Below are 17,168 nucleotides of genomic sequence, written 5' to 3' on the forward strand. Positions count from 1 at the left end.
ACTTCCCCGTCTACATTAATACGGAGGAGCCGGGATCCTCTACTTCCTCGTCTACATTAATACGGAGGAGACGGGATCCTCTACTTCCTCGTCTACATTAATACGGAGGAGCCGGGATCCTCTACTTCCCCGTCTACATTAATACGGAGGAGACGGGATCCTCTACTTCCCCGTCTACATTAATATGGAGGAGACGGGATCCTGTACTTCCCCGTCTACATTAATACGGAGGAGCCGGGATCCTCTACTTCCCCGTCTACATTAATACGGAGGAGACGGGATCCTCTACTTCCTCGTCTACATTAATACGGAGGAGCCGGGATCCTCTACTTCCCCGTCTACGTTAACAGGGATAAGACGGGATCCTCTACTTCCCCGTCTACATTAACAGGGAGGAGCCGGGATCCTCTACTTCCCCGTCTACATTAATACGGAGGAGCCGGGATCCTCTACTTCCCCGTCTACGTTAACAGGGAGGAGACGGGATCCTCTACTTCCCCGTCTACGTTAACAGGGAGGAGACGGGATCCTCTACTTCCCCGTCTACGTTAACAGGGATAAGACGGGATCCTCTACTTCCCCGTCTACATTAACAGGGAGGAGCCGGGATCCTCTACTTCCCCGTCTACATTAACAGGGAGGAGCCGGGATCCTCTCCTTCCCCGTCTACATTAACAGGGAGGAGCCGGGATCCTCTCCTTCCCCGTCTACGTTAACAGGGAGGAGCCGGGATCCTCTACTTCCCCGTCTACATTAATACGGAGGAGACGGGATCCTCTCCTTCCCCGTCTACATTAACAGGGAGGAGCCGGGATCCTCTACTTCCCCGTCTACATTAACAGGGAGGAGCCGGGATCCTCTACTTCCCCGTCTACATTAACAGGGAGGAGCCGGGATCCTCTCCTTCCCCGTCTACATTAACAGGGAGGAGCCGGGATCCTCTACTTCCCCGTCTACATTAACAGGGAGGAGCCGGGATCCTCTACTTCCCCGTCTACATTAACAGGGAGGAGCCGGGATCCTCTCCTTCCCCGTCTACATTAACAGGGAGGAGCCGGGATCCTCTCCTTCCCCGTCTACGTTAACAGGGAGGAGCCGGGATCCTCTACTTCCCCGTCTACATTAACAGGGAGGAGCCGGATCCCCTACTTCCCCGTCTACATTAATACGGAGGAGACGGGATCCTCTACTTCCCCGTCTACATTAATACGGAGGAGACGGGATCCTCTACTTCCCCGTCTACATTAATACGGAGGAGACGGGATCCTCTACTTCCCCGTCTACATTAATACGGAGGAGACGGGATCCTCTACTCCCCGTCTACATTAACAGGGAGGAGCCGGGATCCTCTACTTCCCCGTCTACATTAATAAGGAGGAGACGGGATCCTCTACTTCCCCGTCTACATTAATACGGAGGAGACGGGATCCTCTACTTCCCCGTCTACATTAATACGGAGGAGACGGGATCCCCTACTTCCCCGTCTACATTAACAGGGAGGAGACGGGATCCCCTACTTCCCCGTCTACATTAACAGGGAGGAGACGGGACCCTCTACTTCCCCGTCTACGTTAACAGGGAGGAGCCGGGTGAGGAGCAGAGGAAGTTAAAGTGATGGAGCCCAGATTTGGCCATGTGGTCGCTGCCTGCTCCGAAAGCAATTAGTGGGCCGTCCCTCTCGTGGAGATTAAAATATTCATGCGTGGGCACTGCTATTCGTTGCGTCTCCAATGAGAGTGGCGCTGTTGTTACTAGACTAGAGGTCTGTGCTGAGAAGGCCCGCTATGCTCAGTCTTTCATTTCGGGACCACTGCTGAGGGGCTCCCGGGGGATCTGGCACCAGCCTCTGCCTGTAGCTCCCACGACGCGGGGCACGGGGCGTGGGGCAGGGCCGCCCTCCTGCACTCTCCTATTCCCATGGCCGTTCCTCCAGCACAAGTAGCGTTTGGGCTCCCTTATTCAGGCTTGACAATAGTGAAGCAATGCCTAGCCATTTGGGAACAATTTAAAACCCTGAAGCAAGAAGAGAAACTCAAGGCATCTGCAATCACAATAGATTCAGACACTATTGCCATCGGGCGTGGAGCCTTTCTGATGTGTGTGAACACACACATGCACACACACACGTGCACACACACATGTGCACACACACACGTGCACACACACATGCACACACACACGTGCACACACACACACACACACACACACACGGGATCCCTCTGTAAAGCCCACTGTCTGATCTCCTTTGGAGGTGTAATTTACACACAGTAGAACGCGCTCTCTTTGGCAAGCAGTTCCGTGCGTGTTGGCAAATGTGCAGCGTTGAGCAGTCAGCCCTCCGGCCTGCCACCTGCTGCCGTGGACTTTGCTCGGATCACAGACACGTTTCTGTCACGAGAGGCAGATCGGCGTCACTGCTTACTCAATGCGCTGCCTTTCCTCAGAGGGGTGCAAGCCGGTGTACTTTCCACGGAGACGCTGGCCACCGGCTCCCCCGCACCTGTCCCGGGGCGGGATGGAGACAGCTTCCTGGCGGGGAGACAGCTGCACAGGAGGGGTTCAGGGCCGCCGGCTCCCTAACCCCGCCGCACACGGCACGGGGTGACTCTGGCCCCAGGACTGTGGAACCGAGGGTGCTGGTTCCGTGGATCTTCTGGTCAGCTGAGCGAGCCCTTTGGGTCCCTCCCTTTGTAGCTGACCCTCGCAGGGCCCGGCTGGGCGGTGCTGCCTGTGTCCGGACGTAGCTGCCGTTTCCAGCACGCGTGGCCCTTGCTCAGGTGTGTCCGCATCTGACGTATCTGCAGGCAGCCAGGCTGCCCGGGTGCTTCTGGGTGGGGGGGGGCATCGCCACCCCCGTCTGCCCGCTGCTGCTGCTCGGAAACCCTCCTGCTGCCAGGCCATGGGGTGGTCCTTGGTCCACTGTGAGGGCTTCTCCTTGACATTCTCATAGGAGGGGTGACAGAGCAGGCGACCTGACACCCCCTTGTCTGAGAGGAGGTTTTGGCAAAACAGCTCTTTCAGGTTCTACTCGGAGCCCCGTGTCTCCAGGACGCAGGCGTGAGTCATGGGAGGGAGGGGCCCGGTGCAGTGTCTGGTTGGGCCCATGGTGCCTGCCGCCTCCAGGTGGCCTCCAGGACTTCCCCCTCTGATAATAACTTAAATTGAGCCAGGTTTCCTTGCTCAGCCACATGTGTCCTTATTTCTGATGCAAGTTAACGTCCAAACCTGTAGAGAATTCTGAGTAAGATTTTATTTGTGTCAAGCTGACGACACCTGCCGGGGAGCCAGCTCTCAGATGCTCCCGGGAATGACAGCGTTGCAGTCGCCTTTATGCATTTGGAACCACGGAGGGAAGTAAGGAGGGTGTCACGAGGGTGGGAGAGAGCAAGGCGGGGACGGGGTTACAGGGCAGTGAAGATCATGTGCTCTCTTGGGGGTGGCTACACTGCTGTCAAAGGTGTGTTAGCCACGTGCACAAGAAGGGGGACAGGGCTTGCTGACGGGAAAGGTGGGCCTGTCACTAGGGAGTTATATGCCCCGTGACTGCCCACAGCACCGCTCAGCAGGAGTTTATGATCGGATCACGCTGTGAGGTAACTTCCCGGGGGACCCCTTTTGCAGCCACACGATGGCGGGTCTTCCTAGGAGAGCGTAGTGGTGGCTGCCCACCGGTGCCCACGCCCTCACCCACCACCAGCATGTGCGCAGATCCCCCGGGTTAACGAGATGATGGCACACGCCGGTTTTCAGCGTTGACTCCGTTTTCAATGATCGGTTGCAGGCAAAGCCGTCCGATGTAAGACGGAGGACCCGTGAGACAGGCCTGGAGCCCTGATGTTCAAGGGACAGCACGGCTTTGTAATGGATCAGACGGATTTGTCCCAAGGGATAAAACAAAGCTGTCTTCAACCCTCTTCTATTTAGTTTGCTCTTTTTAATTTAACGATTCTTTTTAAAAAATATATTTGTATTGATTTCAGAGAAGAAGGGAGAGGGAGAGAGAGAGAGAAACATCCATGATGAGAGAGAATCATTTATGAGCTGCTTCATGCATGCCCCCTACTGGGGATCGAGCCCACAGCCCCAGCATGTGCCCGGACCAGGCAGGAATTGAACCATGACCTCCTGGTTCATAGGTCGATGCTCAACCACTGAGCCACACTGGCCGGGCTCGTTTGTTCTTAACTAACTCCCTCTCTGACTATGTCTTCCTACCCCTTCTCTCTATCAAATCAGAAGAGTAGAAGGTACAAAGCTATTCTGCACAAAGAATGACAACAACTACTACCACGGCGATCAGCCCTCCCCTCTGTCCTTCCAGAAAGAAGGTCTCCACATTATTCCAAAACCAAAGACATCTTTTTTTTTTTTTTTTTTTGGAAAGGGGCAGACTCTATATCTAACCAGCTTCTAGCCCAAAATTCTCTTTTATCGCAGGATCCACAGGAAAGTCAGATGTTCTGAGATGCTTTGGATTTATTTATTTTTGGTTGTTTGTGAGACGGGCATCCGATGCTCACTGTAGATCTACCCAGCACTTGTGGGACTCCACTGTGCACTCATGTGGGGATGGAGGGGCACTCTCCTTTGTCTGTTAGCCCTGCCCTGGGTTCCTCCCAGAGCCTGGGCAAGGTGAGCTACGCTCCACTCACACTCCGGAGGGGATGGCCAGCCCTCCCCGTGGCCTGGCTGACCATCAGGGCCAAGGCCACAGGAGAGGACACCAAAAGCGCTTCTTAGGTTGGACCCTGGTCACTGCCACCCCATCCTCACCAAGGCTGAGTCAGAAAGACTAGAGTGGTGGTGGACTCTCAGCTTTCAAAATTTTGAAAATGGCAGAGCGACTTCCCTCCTACTTCTTTTATCCTTATCCTATATAATAAAAGGCTAATATGCAAATTGTCCCCTCAACCGACCGGAAGTTCAACTGGGAGTTGGACCTGGGGGTGGGGCCAGCTGACCAACTGTCTGCAGCCTCTCTTCTCCTCCTCCCCCCCCCCCCCCGCCCCGCTGCAGCCCCTCCCCTCAGCTGGCCGCGCTCCTGATTGGCCCCGCCCCCGATTGCCCCCCCACACCTCGATTGGGGAGGGGGCCAGCCAGTCTCCACCCATGCACAAATTCATGCTCCGGGCCTCTAGTTTTTAAATAAAGAAGCATCATGAATCAGTCCAGATGAGTGGCAGATAAGCATGGAGCTTCCTGGATTGAAGCCAGGATGATGGACAGGGTGGGGGCAGGAAGGGACAGAGTCCTGCCTTCCGGCTCCCCCTGCTGTCTTCTCATAGTGTCCTTTCTAGAAGGATCCACAGAAGAGATTTCTCACAGGTCTCGCTTTCAGGAATCCTTGGGATTTGTGTGTGTGTACCTGACCCACGTTATGTTATGGAGGCCACGACTAGGCCCCTCTCTGCACTGACCCCTGGGAAGCACAGAGCCAGGTAACGGGCATCTCTCAGAACTTCCCCACACACGTGCGAACTATAGACATAAACTCAAAGGCCGGGTATCATTTCCACCTTGTTTTCCTCTTCTTCTGATTTTCTCTTTACTTTTATTGACTCTCCTATCTAACCCACGTGTGGAATGCATAATTATGTTAAAAAATAACCTCACAGGTTGTTGTCAACAACCACGGTATGACGGCTCACCTCACTGGGGTGGAATCCATCGACGGGTTCGAGGAGCTGCCAGGGCTGCCCGCCTCTCTTCTGCCACTTCTTTATGGCTGCGGGCACACAGACAGCCAGGGTTAGAGCAGGGACTGTCGCCAGAGCTGCCCGCTGCCTCCCGAGCCGGGCTCACCCACCCGGGCTGCCCATGAGACGTATCTCGTGCTGGGGAGGGGGGCTTTCTGAACAGACATGATCTCCCCACTGTGTGATTGCTGTTTTCCTGACTCGGAGGAACACATGTGCGAGTGGATGTGGCTGTGTGGCGGGGCCAGGCGAGCTCTGGAATATTCGGCACCCGTTGCAGTCCATCTCGTTTCCCAGCGGCCAGCGGGGCAGCATCTCAAAGATCCCACAGGGCGTGAGAAATATGATTACTACAACATGTTGATGAAAGCAATACAGCTGTCCTTCACCAGGGCGACAGGCCAGGAGTGTCTGTTGCTCGAGGCAACAGTAGGTGAACCCTACATGGTAGTAGCATAGTCTGTGAGAACGCCCGAGGGAAACACATCCTTAGAGAGCCTCCCGGGAGAAACGCCTGGACCTGCTGCCCCAGGGTGGCCCAGTGCTCACTCCCCAACGTCCAGAGAGGGGCGCAGGCATCGCTAAGCTTCCTCCAGTTCTTCCCTCCTCGGCCCGCAGAAAACTCAAGGGCAGGGACCTGTGGCCTCTTTGTTTCTCCCTTTTTTAAAAAAATGTTTTTTATTGATATTTAGAGAGAGAGGAAGGGAGAGGGAGACAGAGAGAAAAACATCCATGATGAGAGAGAATCATGGATCGGCTGCCTCCTGCACGCCCCCTACCGGGGATCGAGCCTGCAACCTGGGCATGTGCCCTGACTGGGAGTTGAACTGTGACCTCCTGGTTCATAGGTCAACGCTCAACCACTGAGCAACACCGGCCAGGCCCTCTTTGTTCTTCATGAATGATCATGAATGACCTCTCGGGATTTGTCACATGATGTGTTTTCTTTACCTGGGAAGTCAGAGAGCCTTGGCTAATGACCTGCTTTTCCGCGCGGCCATAGACGTCCTGGGAGGAGATTCATAGAGCGTGTGTGGCTCTTTCATGGCCAGTAACGCTCTCAGGGATTTAAGAAGAGAAACCCACATGCTGGTCCGCACCATGAGGTCATGGGTTGTTTTTGTAGGTACATGGCAGGATCTGAGACACGGTGTGCTCCCACGGCGTTGCCATGGAAGCGGAGGGTAGCGGCGGTGTGTTCCAGCAGTCAGTGTGAAAATGGCCTTGTCAGCCCGGCGGCACTTTCCTGCCTCTGTGGGGAGGTGTGGCGCAGATGAGGGTGAGGCCCTTGCCCGCTCAGCTGCCCTTTCCCGCGGGGGGAAATCGCTGCCTCTGTGTAGCTCATGGCCAGTTGGGGGGCGGCTGGTGAGTCAGCGAGGGACAGAGAGCCTCTGGAGACAAGCAACCATCTTTCAGGGCCGGGCGGGGTGCCCACCCTCAGGGGGCAGGCCCTCAAGTGCGATGTGCTCTGTCGCGGGGTGTGGAATGGTGAGTTTCATATTTAAAAAGAGGATAGGATGATGCCACAGGTCAAATGCAGCACAGAAAGGAGAGATGTTCGTGGGACCATGCAGACTGCAGGTTTGATAAGTGGGTCGTCATGTCTCATGAAAGGAGACCACAGTGATGGATGCATTTCCACCACAGCTTCCTCTAAGGGACACAGCGTGGCCCACAGGTGTATTAGTGATGGAGCTGAGTTGGACATTGAAAGAGAATAGCCTGGCTGGCATGGCTCGGTGGTTGAGCGTCGACCTATAAACCAGGAGGTCAGGGTTTGATTCCCGGTCAGGGCACATGCCCGTGTTGTGGGCTCAATCCCCAGTGGAGGCATGCAGGAGGCAGCTGATTGATTATTCTCTCTCATCATTGATGTTTCTATCTTGCTCTCTCCCTCTCCCTTCCTCTCTGAAATCAATAATAAAGATATATATATATAAATAAAGAAAGAGAATAAACATTTGTTGTCCAGGTATCATGAGCCCTGGGAGATTGAGGCAGTGGCTTCACATGCACAGGTGACCGTGGCGGGGGTGGGGAGGGGATGTCCCTATTCCACTGCTGAGTCCCTACTCTGTTGCAAGGTGCCTTCATCCTTACATGGCCCCGCTTGCCGTTACTGCCACGTTGCTCAAAAGGAAACAAAAGCTGTGTGGTTATTTCATGTGCCCGAGGTTGCAGCTCCTCTGGTCTGAGTCGGGACAGGCACACAGTTCTGTCCGGTTGTAAATTCTCACCTTTTCCTGGAAGGGCACATGCACCCCCACGGGGTGGACCAGATTGCCAGGCTGTGAGCCGCCCAGTGGGTAGTTCCCCACAGAGATGGGTCTAGGAGTGGACGGTCCTTCTGCCTGCTCTGGAAAATGCTAAGCTTTCAAGGTCAAAATTCCCTTTGCAGTGGTAGAACTTGGGGCATAAGTCAAGTTCTTGCTACAGTTCCTGGAAACTAGATAAACTTCCAGCTCTTTCAGGCAGACCTCGGGCACCTGGATGTGAAATGCGAGGCGCTGCATCAGCTGGTCCCGGGGTGGGTCCCGGCACCGGTCCCTCTGCCTCCACGTTCCCTCCCACCCTCCCACCGCGTCCGTCTGTCCTCCCCAGTGCAGTGCGCGTGGACTTCACGTAGAGAAGGCGAGGAAGGCCCTGTACCCAACGGGATCGTCCTATTTGTTTTTGTCAGGAACAAAACCTCAGGAAGGTCCTCGAACTGTCGATGAGAATGGCTAAGCCCGAGAGACACAGGGAGGTTTCTCGGTGAAGTGCCGACTGCCATGTGGTTTAGAATGTTTAGTTCAGGTTAACTGAATTTTTTTTTTTTTTGCTTTGTTACTGCATTTATTGCTGTTCTGAGGACAAGAATGGGCTGATGATCTCTCCTGACAAGCATCAAGGTCATCAATGCAATACTGGCCAGGACTGGGCCAAGGGTCAAGGTCTTCTGCTCTAGGCCCTTCGTGAAGATAAGGACTGTTCTGTTTTGTTGAGGGCTATATCCCCAGCACCTACACAGCACATGGTAGGACGTAGCAAAAACCTGATGCCTCACTGACTAACAATCTTAATCTGGCAGCATTATAGAGCCTCATTTATTAAATTTTAATGTGCATGGGATTGTCTGTGGACTGCACTAAAATGCAGGTTCCTAGGCCCCAATGAGGAGTGGGGCTGGGGTTCTGCATTTATAAGTAGCCCCCAGGGGGAGTGGATGCTGCTCGCCCCAGACCACACGCTGGGTAGCAAGGGTGTGATGGAAAGAAATGGTACTCTTTCCTGGGGACCAGCAGTGTCCCAGGCACGGCATTGAGGGGGTCACACATTCCTGTAACCATGGCTGAGGTGTGTCCCGCAGATATGGCTGCCCCCTTGTCAGGTCTGAGCGCTCAGAAATGTGCAGGGAACTGCCTGTAACCCCAACGGTAACAAAGCACAAAGCTGGGGGCTCCCTCGGAAAGTGAGGACATTCCCTGTGCATGTTAGACATGATTATATTTTTAATAACTTCCTCTAGGTTCAAGGTTGACGATGATCCAAGATCACTTGGCGGTATATTTGTTTACAGCAGGAATTCATTAATGAGTCGTTAGCTCTGCATTTTAATGCGAGGTTATCCATCAAAATGCCTCTCCCCGTGAGGAAAATAGGCATCACCTAGGCAGGAAATCTAGTTAAGGGCGATCAGTCTTGTTGGGAAGATGTTCAGAGCTGAAGTACTAGACTCTGCAATGCCGCCCGTGTCAGCTAATGTAATCTGCGATGATTCACGAAGGCCATCTGCTTCCCCCTGGCTGCTCGGGCTGGGCGGGGGGGGGGGGGGGGGGGGGGGAGGCAGAGATGATGACCTCTGGAGGAGAAATGGCCCATCCTGTGCATGCATGGCAAAGCTTTTCATTAGCGCCACCCCAGAGGTCAATCCATCAACAGGAGGCGTGTCTCTTGTACAACAATTGTTTAGCATGAGACTGGGAGGATTAAAGCCAATCAACAATCATTTTTTTCAGCCAGGCCAGCATGGCTCAGTGGTTGAGTGTTGACCTATGATCCAAGGTCATGGGTTCAATTCCCGGTCAGTGTTCATGCCTGGTTTGCAGGCTCCGTCCCCAGTGGGACATGTGCAGGAGGCCACTGATCAATGATTCTCTCTCATCATTGATGTTTCTCTCTCTCCCTCTCCCTTCCTCTCTGAAATCAATAAAAGTATGTTTAAAAATAATAATAATTTTTCAGCGTCAACGTGCGAAGGACCATACCTATTGCCGTGGCCACACCTCAGTGGCCCCTGTGTTTGGACAGAATGGCAGCAGAGAAATACGAATGTTCTTTCCAGGAAGCTGAGACCCGGGCTGTCCATCCTGCCACAGGCAAATCTGAGGTCATTCCCACAGAGACTCGGATTTATTTTGTTCTGTGCGGGGCCTGGGACTCTGCATCGTGAGTAAGTAGGCAAATCAGTGCCCACTGTGGGAGGCACCGCCTTAGCCCCCGTCCCCGTCACACTCATCTGTAGCCCATTGGTAAGCAGATGCTGCGATACCGGCCAGAACAAAGGTGATTCCCATCGACCCGTTGGCCCCCTGCCGAAGCATTTTCCACCTGGTCGCTGGCTCTGTGTTTGAGGGTTTCTAAGATGACGGTGAAATCAGGCGTGAGCTTCCCCTTCCCAGGCAGAGGGTCACACGCCGCCTTATTTCAGTGCTGGAGCTCTTAGTGTGTGAGGGTGTAAGGGGAGACCCCGTCCAACCTGCTGCCTGCGGGTTATAGCCGCCCGGGGCCGGCTCTCCCTAGCTGCTGCTCTTGTCTGTGTCACTACCAAAGCCGAGCAACACTTACTTTCTTGCAAGTCAAAATCCACGTAGTAAAGATGGAAGTTGGTAAATTTCTGGCTGGTGGCAATCTTCTTCAGCGTACTGGAGAGTTGTGCTGCTCTCTGAAGGCAAGGGAAACGGGGAGAGCTCCGTGAGACCTAGGCCTTGATGGGAGTGAGCGGGTGATTCAGGCAGAACAAAGAAATGGATGGTCTCTGCCCCCCGCCCCCCCCCGCCCCCTCTGCCCCCCCAGTCGTCCTCGCAGAGCCACTCGGAGCAGCTCCACACCGCGAATTCTCTTCCTGCACACACGGCCAACGCGCGTGCCAACGGTTAAACCTCATTAGGAACCAAATCGGCGCAGATGAAAGCAATAAGAGACCACTCTCCCCATGGGTCTGGCGAGGGAAAGATGAACAGTCGTGAAAATGGAGACCAGCGCCCAGGGATCGGAGACCCCGAATGGCAATCTGTTTAACCTTTCTAAGAGCAGTCCAGCAAGACGGGTCACCTCCTCAGACACAGCTCACTCTTAGGCCCAGTCATTTTTCTAGAAATTTGTCTTAAGGAAATAGACACGGTGCGTGCACACACACACACACACACACACACACACACACACACACACAGTCCATCCCAATGCTGTTTGTCACAGTGAACAACTGGAAACCCCTATGACCTGTACGTCCAGCTCCAAGGGATGAGATAAGTCACGGCACATTCCTGTGTCGTACACTCTACAGGGGTCCTCAACCTTTTTAAACAGGGGGCCAGTTCACTGTCCCTCAGACCGTGGGAGGGCCGGACTATAGTTTAAAAAAAACTATGAACAAATTCCTATGCGCACCGCGGGCCGGGGACGAGTCGGCTGCTAAGCAGGACAGGCAGCGGCACCCAGCGGGCCGGATCAATGTCCTCGGTGGGCCGCGTGTGGCCCGCGGGCCGTAGTTTGAGGACCCCTGTAACAAGATGGCAAAGTCATAGTGTGGAGGGATAGCGGATGGAAGTCAGACGGCATAAAACAACGTGTGTATTCTGACACCGTGCAGGCACAACCCCCAATACCTATGGAAGTGATACTGGAACGACATGCACACGTACTAACTTTGGGTGGTGGGATTTGGGGTGAACTTTGTTACTCTTCTTGATGCTTTTCTTAACGTTCTCCAAGGCTTTTAAAAATGGAAGTATATTTGTACAAGGAATTCAATGAGTCTCTTACAAAGAGAAGGCTAACCCTGACCCTGACCCTAACCCTGACCCTAACCCTAACCCTAACATGTGGAAGAGCTGAGTGGGCCCCGGGCTCCTGTAGAGAGGAGAGGAAGGCTCTGCAGCACTGGTCCTCCCTGAACTTGGGGGGACTCAGACCAGGCCTCACCTCGCTCACTTCTCTCCACCTCTACAAACACGCCTACAATGGGCTCTCAAAGGTGTGTGTGTGTGTGTGTGTACACGCATATGTACATAGGAGAGAGACAGACAGACACACACATACAGTGACTGGCAGACATGGTAAGAGTGACAGACCCAGAGGAGGCGGAAGGGGAGAGGCAGGGCACCCCACATTCCCTGGCCCCGTCAAGCCCCCCAGAAGTTCGCTGTTTCTGTTCACCCGCTTGGGGGCCAGCACGCTGCCCAAAGCCCATCCCCGGGGCAAACACTGCAGCGAACGCAGGGCAAGAAGGACCCAACGTGCCGCCACGGGGCTGCGCCAGTCCTACCTGCGAGGTGAGCGTCCGGAGGGTCTCGTTGGCCGTCATCCAGCCGTGGCAGGGGCTGACCTGGGGCGGGAGGACTCTGTGGTTACGGGGCGCAGAGGCGGCGAGGGGCGGGGCCCCGGGACAGGCAGGGCCAGCTCACCTGAAGGCAGCTCAGGAAGGCGTACAACTGCCCGTACGTCACGTCCCTGTTCAGCTGGCCTGGAAAACAGCGAGGCCGGGATGTGGCAGCCAACGGGACACGTAGGGTGGCCCTGTCTCCCTGCAGAAGGCTGGCACGCCCAGGGACCTGCCCTGATGTCCAGCTGGCATGGCTCTTGAGGAACACCCATGCTTCCTTTTTCTGGACCCCCTAGACCAGCCGTGGGCAAACTACGGCCCGCGGGCCGGATCCGGCCCGTTCGCTGTTCTATCCGGCCCGCGGAGCCGAAAGAGCGGAGGGTTCTCTTGCTCTCCCCTCCGCTCCTTTACTTTGAATTTATATTAGTTCACACAAACACTCCATCCATGCTTTTGTTCCGGCCCTCCGGTCCAGTTTAAGAACCCATTGTGGCCCTCGAGTCAAAAAGTTTGCCCACCCCTGCCCTAGACATTCAGAGCCAGAGTGGGGAGAGTGGGCTAAGGAGTTTGCTTCCTCCATGAGCTGCTGGCACAGCAGGGCGGGCCCGAGGGGCCTGATCGCACCTGGACGCAGGTGGAGGGACACAAGGGCACCGGAGGGACCGGAGCGTCACCAACAATGGACTTGGTCCCGCACGGCTTTCTCCCCGCAACGAAGTGCCAAGTTCCCGGGGGCCCGGGAGCTCTCAGGGGGCAGTTGACAAATCCTCCTGAGCAAGTTCATGAAACCCCAGGTCTGACCAGTGACCCCTGGTGAGGGCGGGCAGGGCAGGGCGAGTGTCTGAAGGCTGCCATGCACTGCCCTGAGTGGTGGGCTGAAGGCCTCACCCAAGTGCACGGGTGGCCACGGAAGGGGGAGGCCAGCCCCCACATCCCTGCACGGCCCAGGGCGCTTATTTGAGCCCCGAAGAGCAGATACGCTCCACACGTATATTTTGGTGCCAGTGAGAGAGGCACCACGCGTGAAGATGACAGGCGCATGCGGGAGGTCACCTGGAAAGGTCAGCTGCAGGGGCAGAACCCGTGGGGGCTGTTTCTTCTCCCACGTCTCCCCACCCCCCTTACAGCATACCCGCCCCCGAGGCACCCCCACTTCCGGGCTGTGGCTCAGACACAGAACCCAGGCTCCCAGCTCTCAGGGGCAATGACTGGTGTCTTACTCATTAGCACTCTCTCACGCTCCCCAAAGGGAAATAACAGGCCCTATCTCGGAGCGAAGGGAGAGACTGAAGGTGACAGAACAGTCTCATTTCTCCCTTACACATCACATCAGTTAGGCTGAGAGAGAGATTCAATTGTCTTGTCGGAGAGGAGAACATTGTCTCTCTGCGTGCCCGAGACAGACTGAGTATGGAAGCGGGAACCAGCCCAGCTACGGAATTCCATCTGGCCACCAGGGGGCACTCACCACCGAGCTTCGGAGACATCCTCCCTTTGACTCAAGGCTTTCTGTCTCTTGTGTGGGCTTCATCAGCTCATTTTTTTAGATCTCACCTTCAGTGAAAGGAGTTTCCTGACTGAAACTCTGACCTCTCGATTGGTCTTAATTCTTCGCCCACTACTTCTGCCCCTTCCGGCTTTGGATCTGGTTCTGCCCACCGCGGGATCCTGACCTTTAGACCCTGCAGCTGGGGGCACTCCCCGGCACCCGTGCTGAGCCATGCAGTGCGATGGCATTTCAGGTGCATCCCTAGGTGAGGCGAACTATCTGTGTTGGATCTGTATGTACACGGACATTGTTAACGAGTAAAAGGATCTTCAACACCATACCGAGAGGATGGTATCGGTTGTGCAGATTATCCCAGAGAAAGGTCCCGTCTGGTAAGCCGGACAAGATCACGTGGCTGCCATTCGGCAGGTGGGTGTTCAGGTACTTCAGGGTCTCCATGACCTTGGAATAGAATTGCTCAGGAGTGGTCATTTTGGGGACCGGGTCACTCCTCCTGTTGGTTAAAAGGAACAGAAAAGATCTTACCAGGTTACAAGCATAGATGCACGCACATTCAAAATGCCCACCCCTGAAGGCCACCCCCACGAGGCAGTGATTGGTGCTATTTTCTGGCTTCCTGATTCCGTGCGGTTGGGCTGGCCATGGCACTGGTTTGGTATCTGAGTTGTGAGGAGAGACATATGTCATGTTTGGTGGTGTGAGGGCCTCTAGAAAGCTCCTTTCCTTTGCCACGAGTCCTGGCAATGTTCTGGTCAGCAGTGACTTCACCAGTCTGAGTCCTGGAACAGAGCCACACGCCGATTCTTGATGGACATGTAGTGTGACTGGCATGTGAATGGTTGCTGCGTTATACTCCTGAGGTTTTAGGGGGTTTTTGTTCCTGCAGCATAGCCTCACCTATCCTAACGGATACACACAGTTCGTGCAATCGAAGGAGTCCGGGGCTGATTATGATTCGCTTGACACTTCAAGGTATGCAACTTGGTCTCTGAAACGTCCCACCCGCATTGCAGGTAGGGAAGCAGAATGTCGCTGAGCAATGAAGTCACATCGTGTGTCCACAACGTCTCTTTCCAGTTGAACTCTCATTGACTTTCCTGGTTGGCTGCTCCTCCAGGCGGCCTGCCAAAAGGCATTCCATTTTGCATCTCTGCCTTCCTCTTCCTAGCAGCGCTGGTGCTCTACCGAGGCTATTGGAAATTTCAAATTTTTTCTTCTTGCTTCATAAGCGTTAGTGAAAAAGGAAAGTTTTGGAATGTACTTATAAGAGCATTGACCTACAACGAAAGACTTTAAGACAAAGAAGGACAAAGTAAACTGAAAGTAACACATTTTTGGCTTCGGTCTGACGTTTTTTTGAATTTAAGCTCGTTGACTTATTTTCATGTGGTTTAGGAAAAAAACAAAAATAAGGAATGTGTGAATGTATTCGAGAAATATATCATTGAAAGTTATATTTAAATTCGTTTCTTTTTTTCAAGTTAGGTTTGAAAAACCCAAGGACGCTAGAATACTTTTTGGCTTGACGATGTAAATTGCTCATCTTTTTGCACAGTTGACTTTCCAGCATACTCTGTAGCTTTCGTGGGGTGGGCAGTGATGGGGAAAGCCCAAGGAAGCTGGGTTAGCTGAGGCCACATTGAGCAGCGTTACCATGAGAAGCGTGGGTTCCTCTGCGTAACGTTGCTTCTTGGGTTCGGACATTAAAAGCTATCTTCCAATCGCGACCTTCGTGCACGGAGCAAGTGTTCAGGAAGTGACGGCGTGAGTTTAGAGGCTGAGAAAGAAGCCCCTGACTTAGGAGCTTTTCATGGGCTCCCTTTGCTCTCCGGTTCTCTGCTCCCCCTTGACGGCCAGGCAGATGGGGAGGTGTCGCTGCCAGCTGTCTTCGTGTCTAGCCCTCCACAGGGCGTTGCAAAGTGGGCACCGTGGGGACCTCCCAATGGCCAGCTCCGCTCTTTCCCCCCATGCTTGCTGCTTCTCTGCCCAGATCCCGGCGGGGGCGGCTGGCACGGCTCCCCAGCTCATGGCTGCCTGCCCCTGGCTCTTTGGAAAAGGAAAGCTACCTGCAGTGAGCACGTTCTGCTGAAGAAGGGACGGCTCAGGGGTCTGGGCTCTTGGGAGTCCACGCCTCCTTCTGTAGGTGTCCTTCATGCCGTGTAACTCGTCCTCTCAGTGCCCTCCAGGGAGCATGATCCGGAGGCTGGGAGGTGTGGACTGCTCTGTTTTGTGATGGAGGCTGGAGGCTGAAGCTCAACGCTTCTCCTTCTACAAGCCGCCTGAGGTCCTGGCCCGTGGCCTGTTTGCCACTGGACCCCAGAACCCGGCACATTGCAGGTGCTCGCTACATACTTCTAGAAGTGAACGTGCGAGAGAAAGCAAATAAGGCACGTGTGGCTGGTGGAAAGGGCACAGAACTTCGTCAGAGCACCTGGCTGGCTCTCAGCGTGGCTGCTCAATGCTCCTTGGAGGATAACCTTTCAGAACCCCAGTTTCCTCATCTGTGAAATGGGGACAACCCTACTTGCCTCTTAGGGCTGCTGTGTGGTGAGATGATGTAGCCAGTGGTGTGGCTCTGGGCTCATGGAAGGTTTTGGGGTTCTTTGCTATTTAGTGGAAAGTCCCAGGTGGTTTGTCAAAGGGCTGAGACATGGTTCCCCAGCATTGGGCAGACGTGGGGTTCTGGGAGAGTGGTAAACCAGCTTAGGGGGGGACCAAGGCAGGATCTGGCACAGGAGCATTCTGGATCCCAGCGTGGCATCTCCTGCCCTGAATTCACTCACGGATGAGGTCTACACGTCCTCACTGGGAGAGGTCTAGGCTCTCATGGAGGTGTCTGCGAGGACAGACACACTTGAAGGACACTGAACCGTGAAGTTCGGGAAAGCGAAGGTGGGGCAGTGAGCAGGCATCCCTGCTTCTAGCACTACCGAGGGTGGAGTTGGGCGCTGGCCTTAATTAATTATTTAGGCAAATCATGTGCCCTGGGCTTTATTTTTCTGTTTTCTAAAACAAAGACTGGGTGGCTACTGGGGAGTTGTTCCAGATCTGGTGTCACCTTTTTCTCTTTCTGGCCACGACCTCAGGACAGATGGCATGCACATATGCAGCATATCCTCAGGGGTACACACAGATTTTGAGAAATTTTCCAAAATGCTGTGGGGGAACGAAGGCAGTCAACATTCTGAAATCACTACTGGCATCAGCAGGTGAGCAAAACTGCTTTCTCCTGTGGGTCATGGGCATGGATAGGATGGGCCGGAACTGTGTGTAGTCTTCGCAAGCGCGTTGCCTACGGTGTCTCTGCCACATGAGTGGCGTATGAGGATGTGAGTGAAGAAGTTGTTCTTATGGGGTAGCTGTGATTCTGCCTTATTTT

At 54.3% G+C, this 17,168-nt stretch overlaps 1 protein-coding gene across 1 annotated transcript in view; it reads right to left on the reverse strand.

The window, feature by feature from the left end:
* Positions 1-17,168, reverse strand: part of AOAH (acyloxyacyl hydrolase) — a 103,952-nt gene that overhangs the window by 4,522 nt on the left and 82,262 nt on the right. The window contains exons 16-20 of the mRNA XM_080663786.1: positions 14,110-14,282; positions 12,362-12,420; positions 12,223-12,282; positions 10,524-10,620; positions 5,649-5,725 (exon numbers count right to left, since the gene is read on the reverse strand). Of these exons, the coding sequence (XP_080519912.1) occupies positions 5,649-5,725; positions 10,524-10,620; positions 12,223-12,282; positions 12,362-12,420; positions 14,110-14,282 (466 nt within the window). The remainder of the gene's footprint in view (positions 1-5,648; positions 5,726-10,523; positions 10,621-12,222; positions 12,283-12,361; positions 12,421-14,109; positions 14,283-17,168) is intronic.

This window comes from Plecotus auritus (assembly GCF_963455305.1).
Source record: "Plecotus auritus genome assembly, chromosome: 4".
NCBI classification, from domain to species: Eukaryota; Metazoa; Chordata; class Mammalia; order Chiroptera; family Vespertilionidae; genus Plecotus; species Plecotus auritus.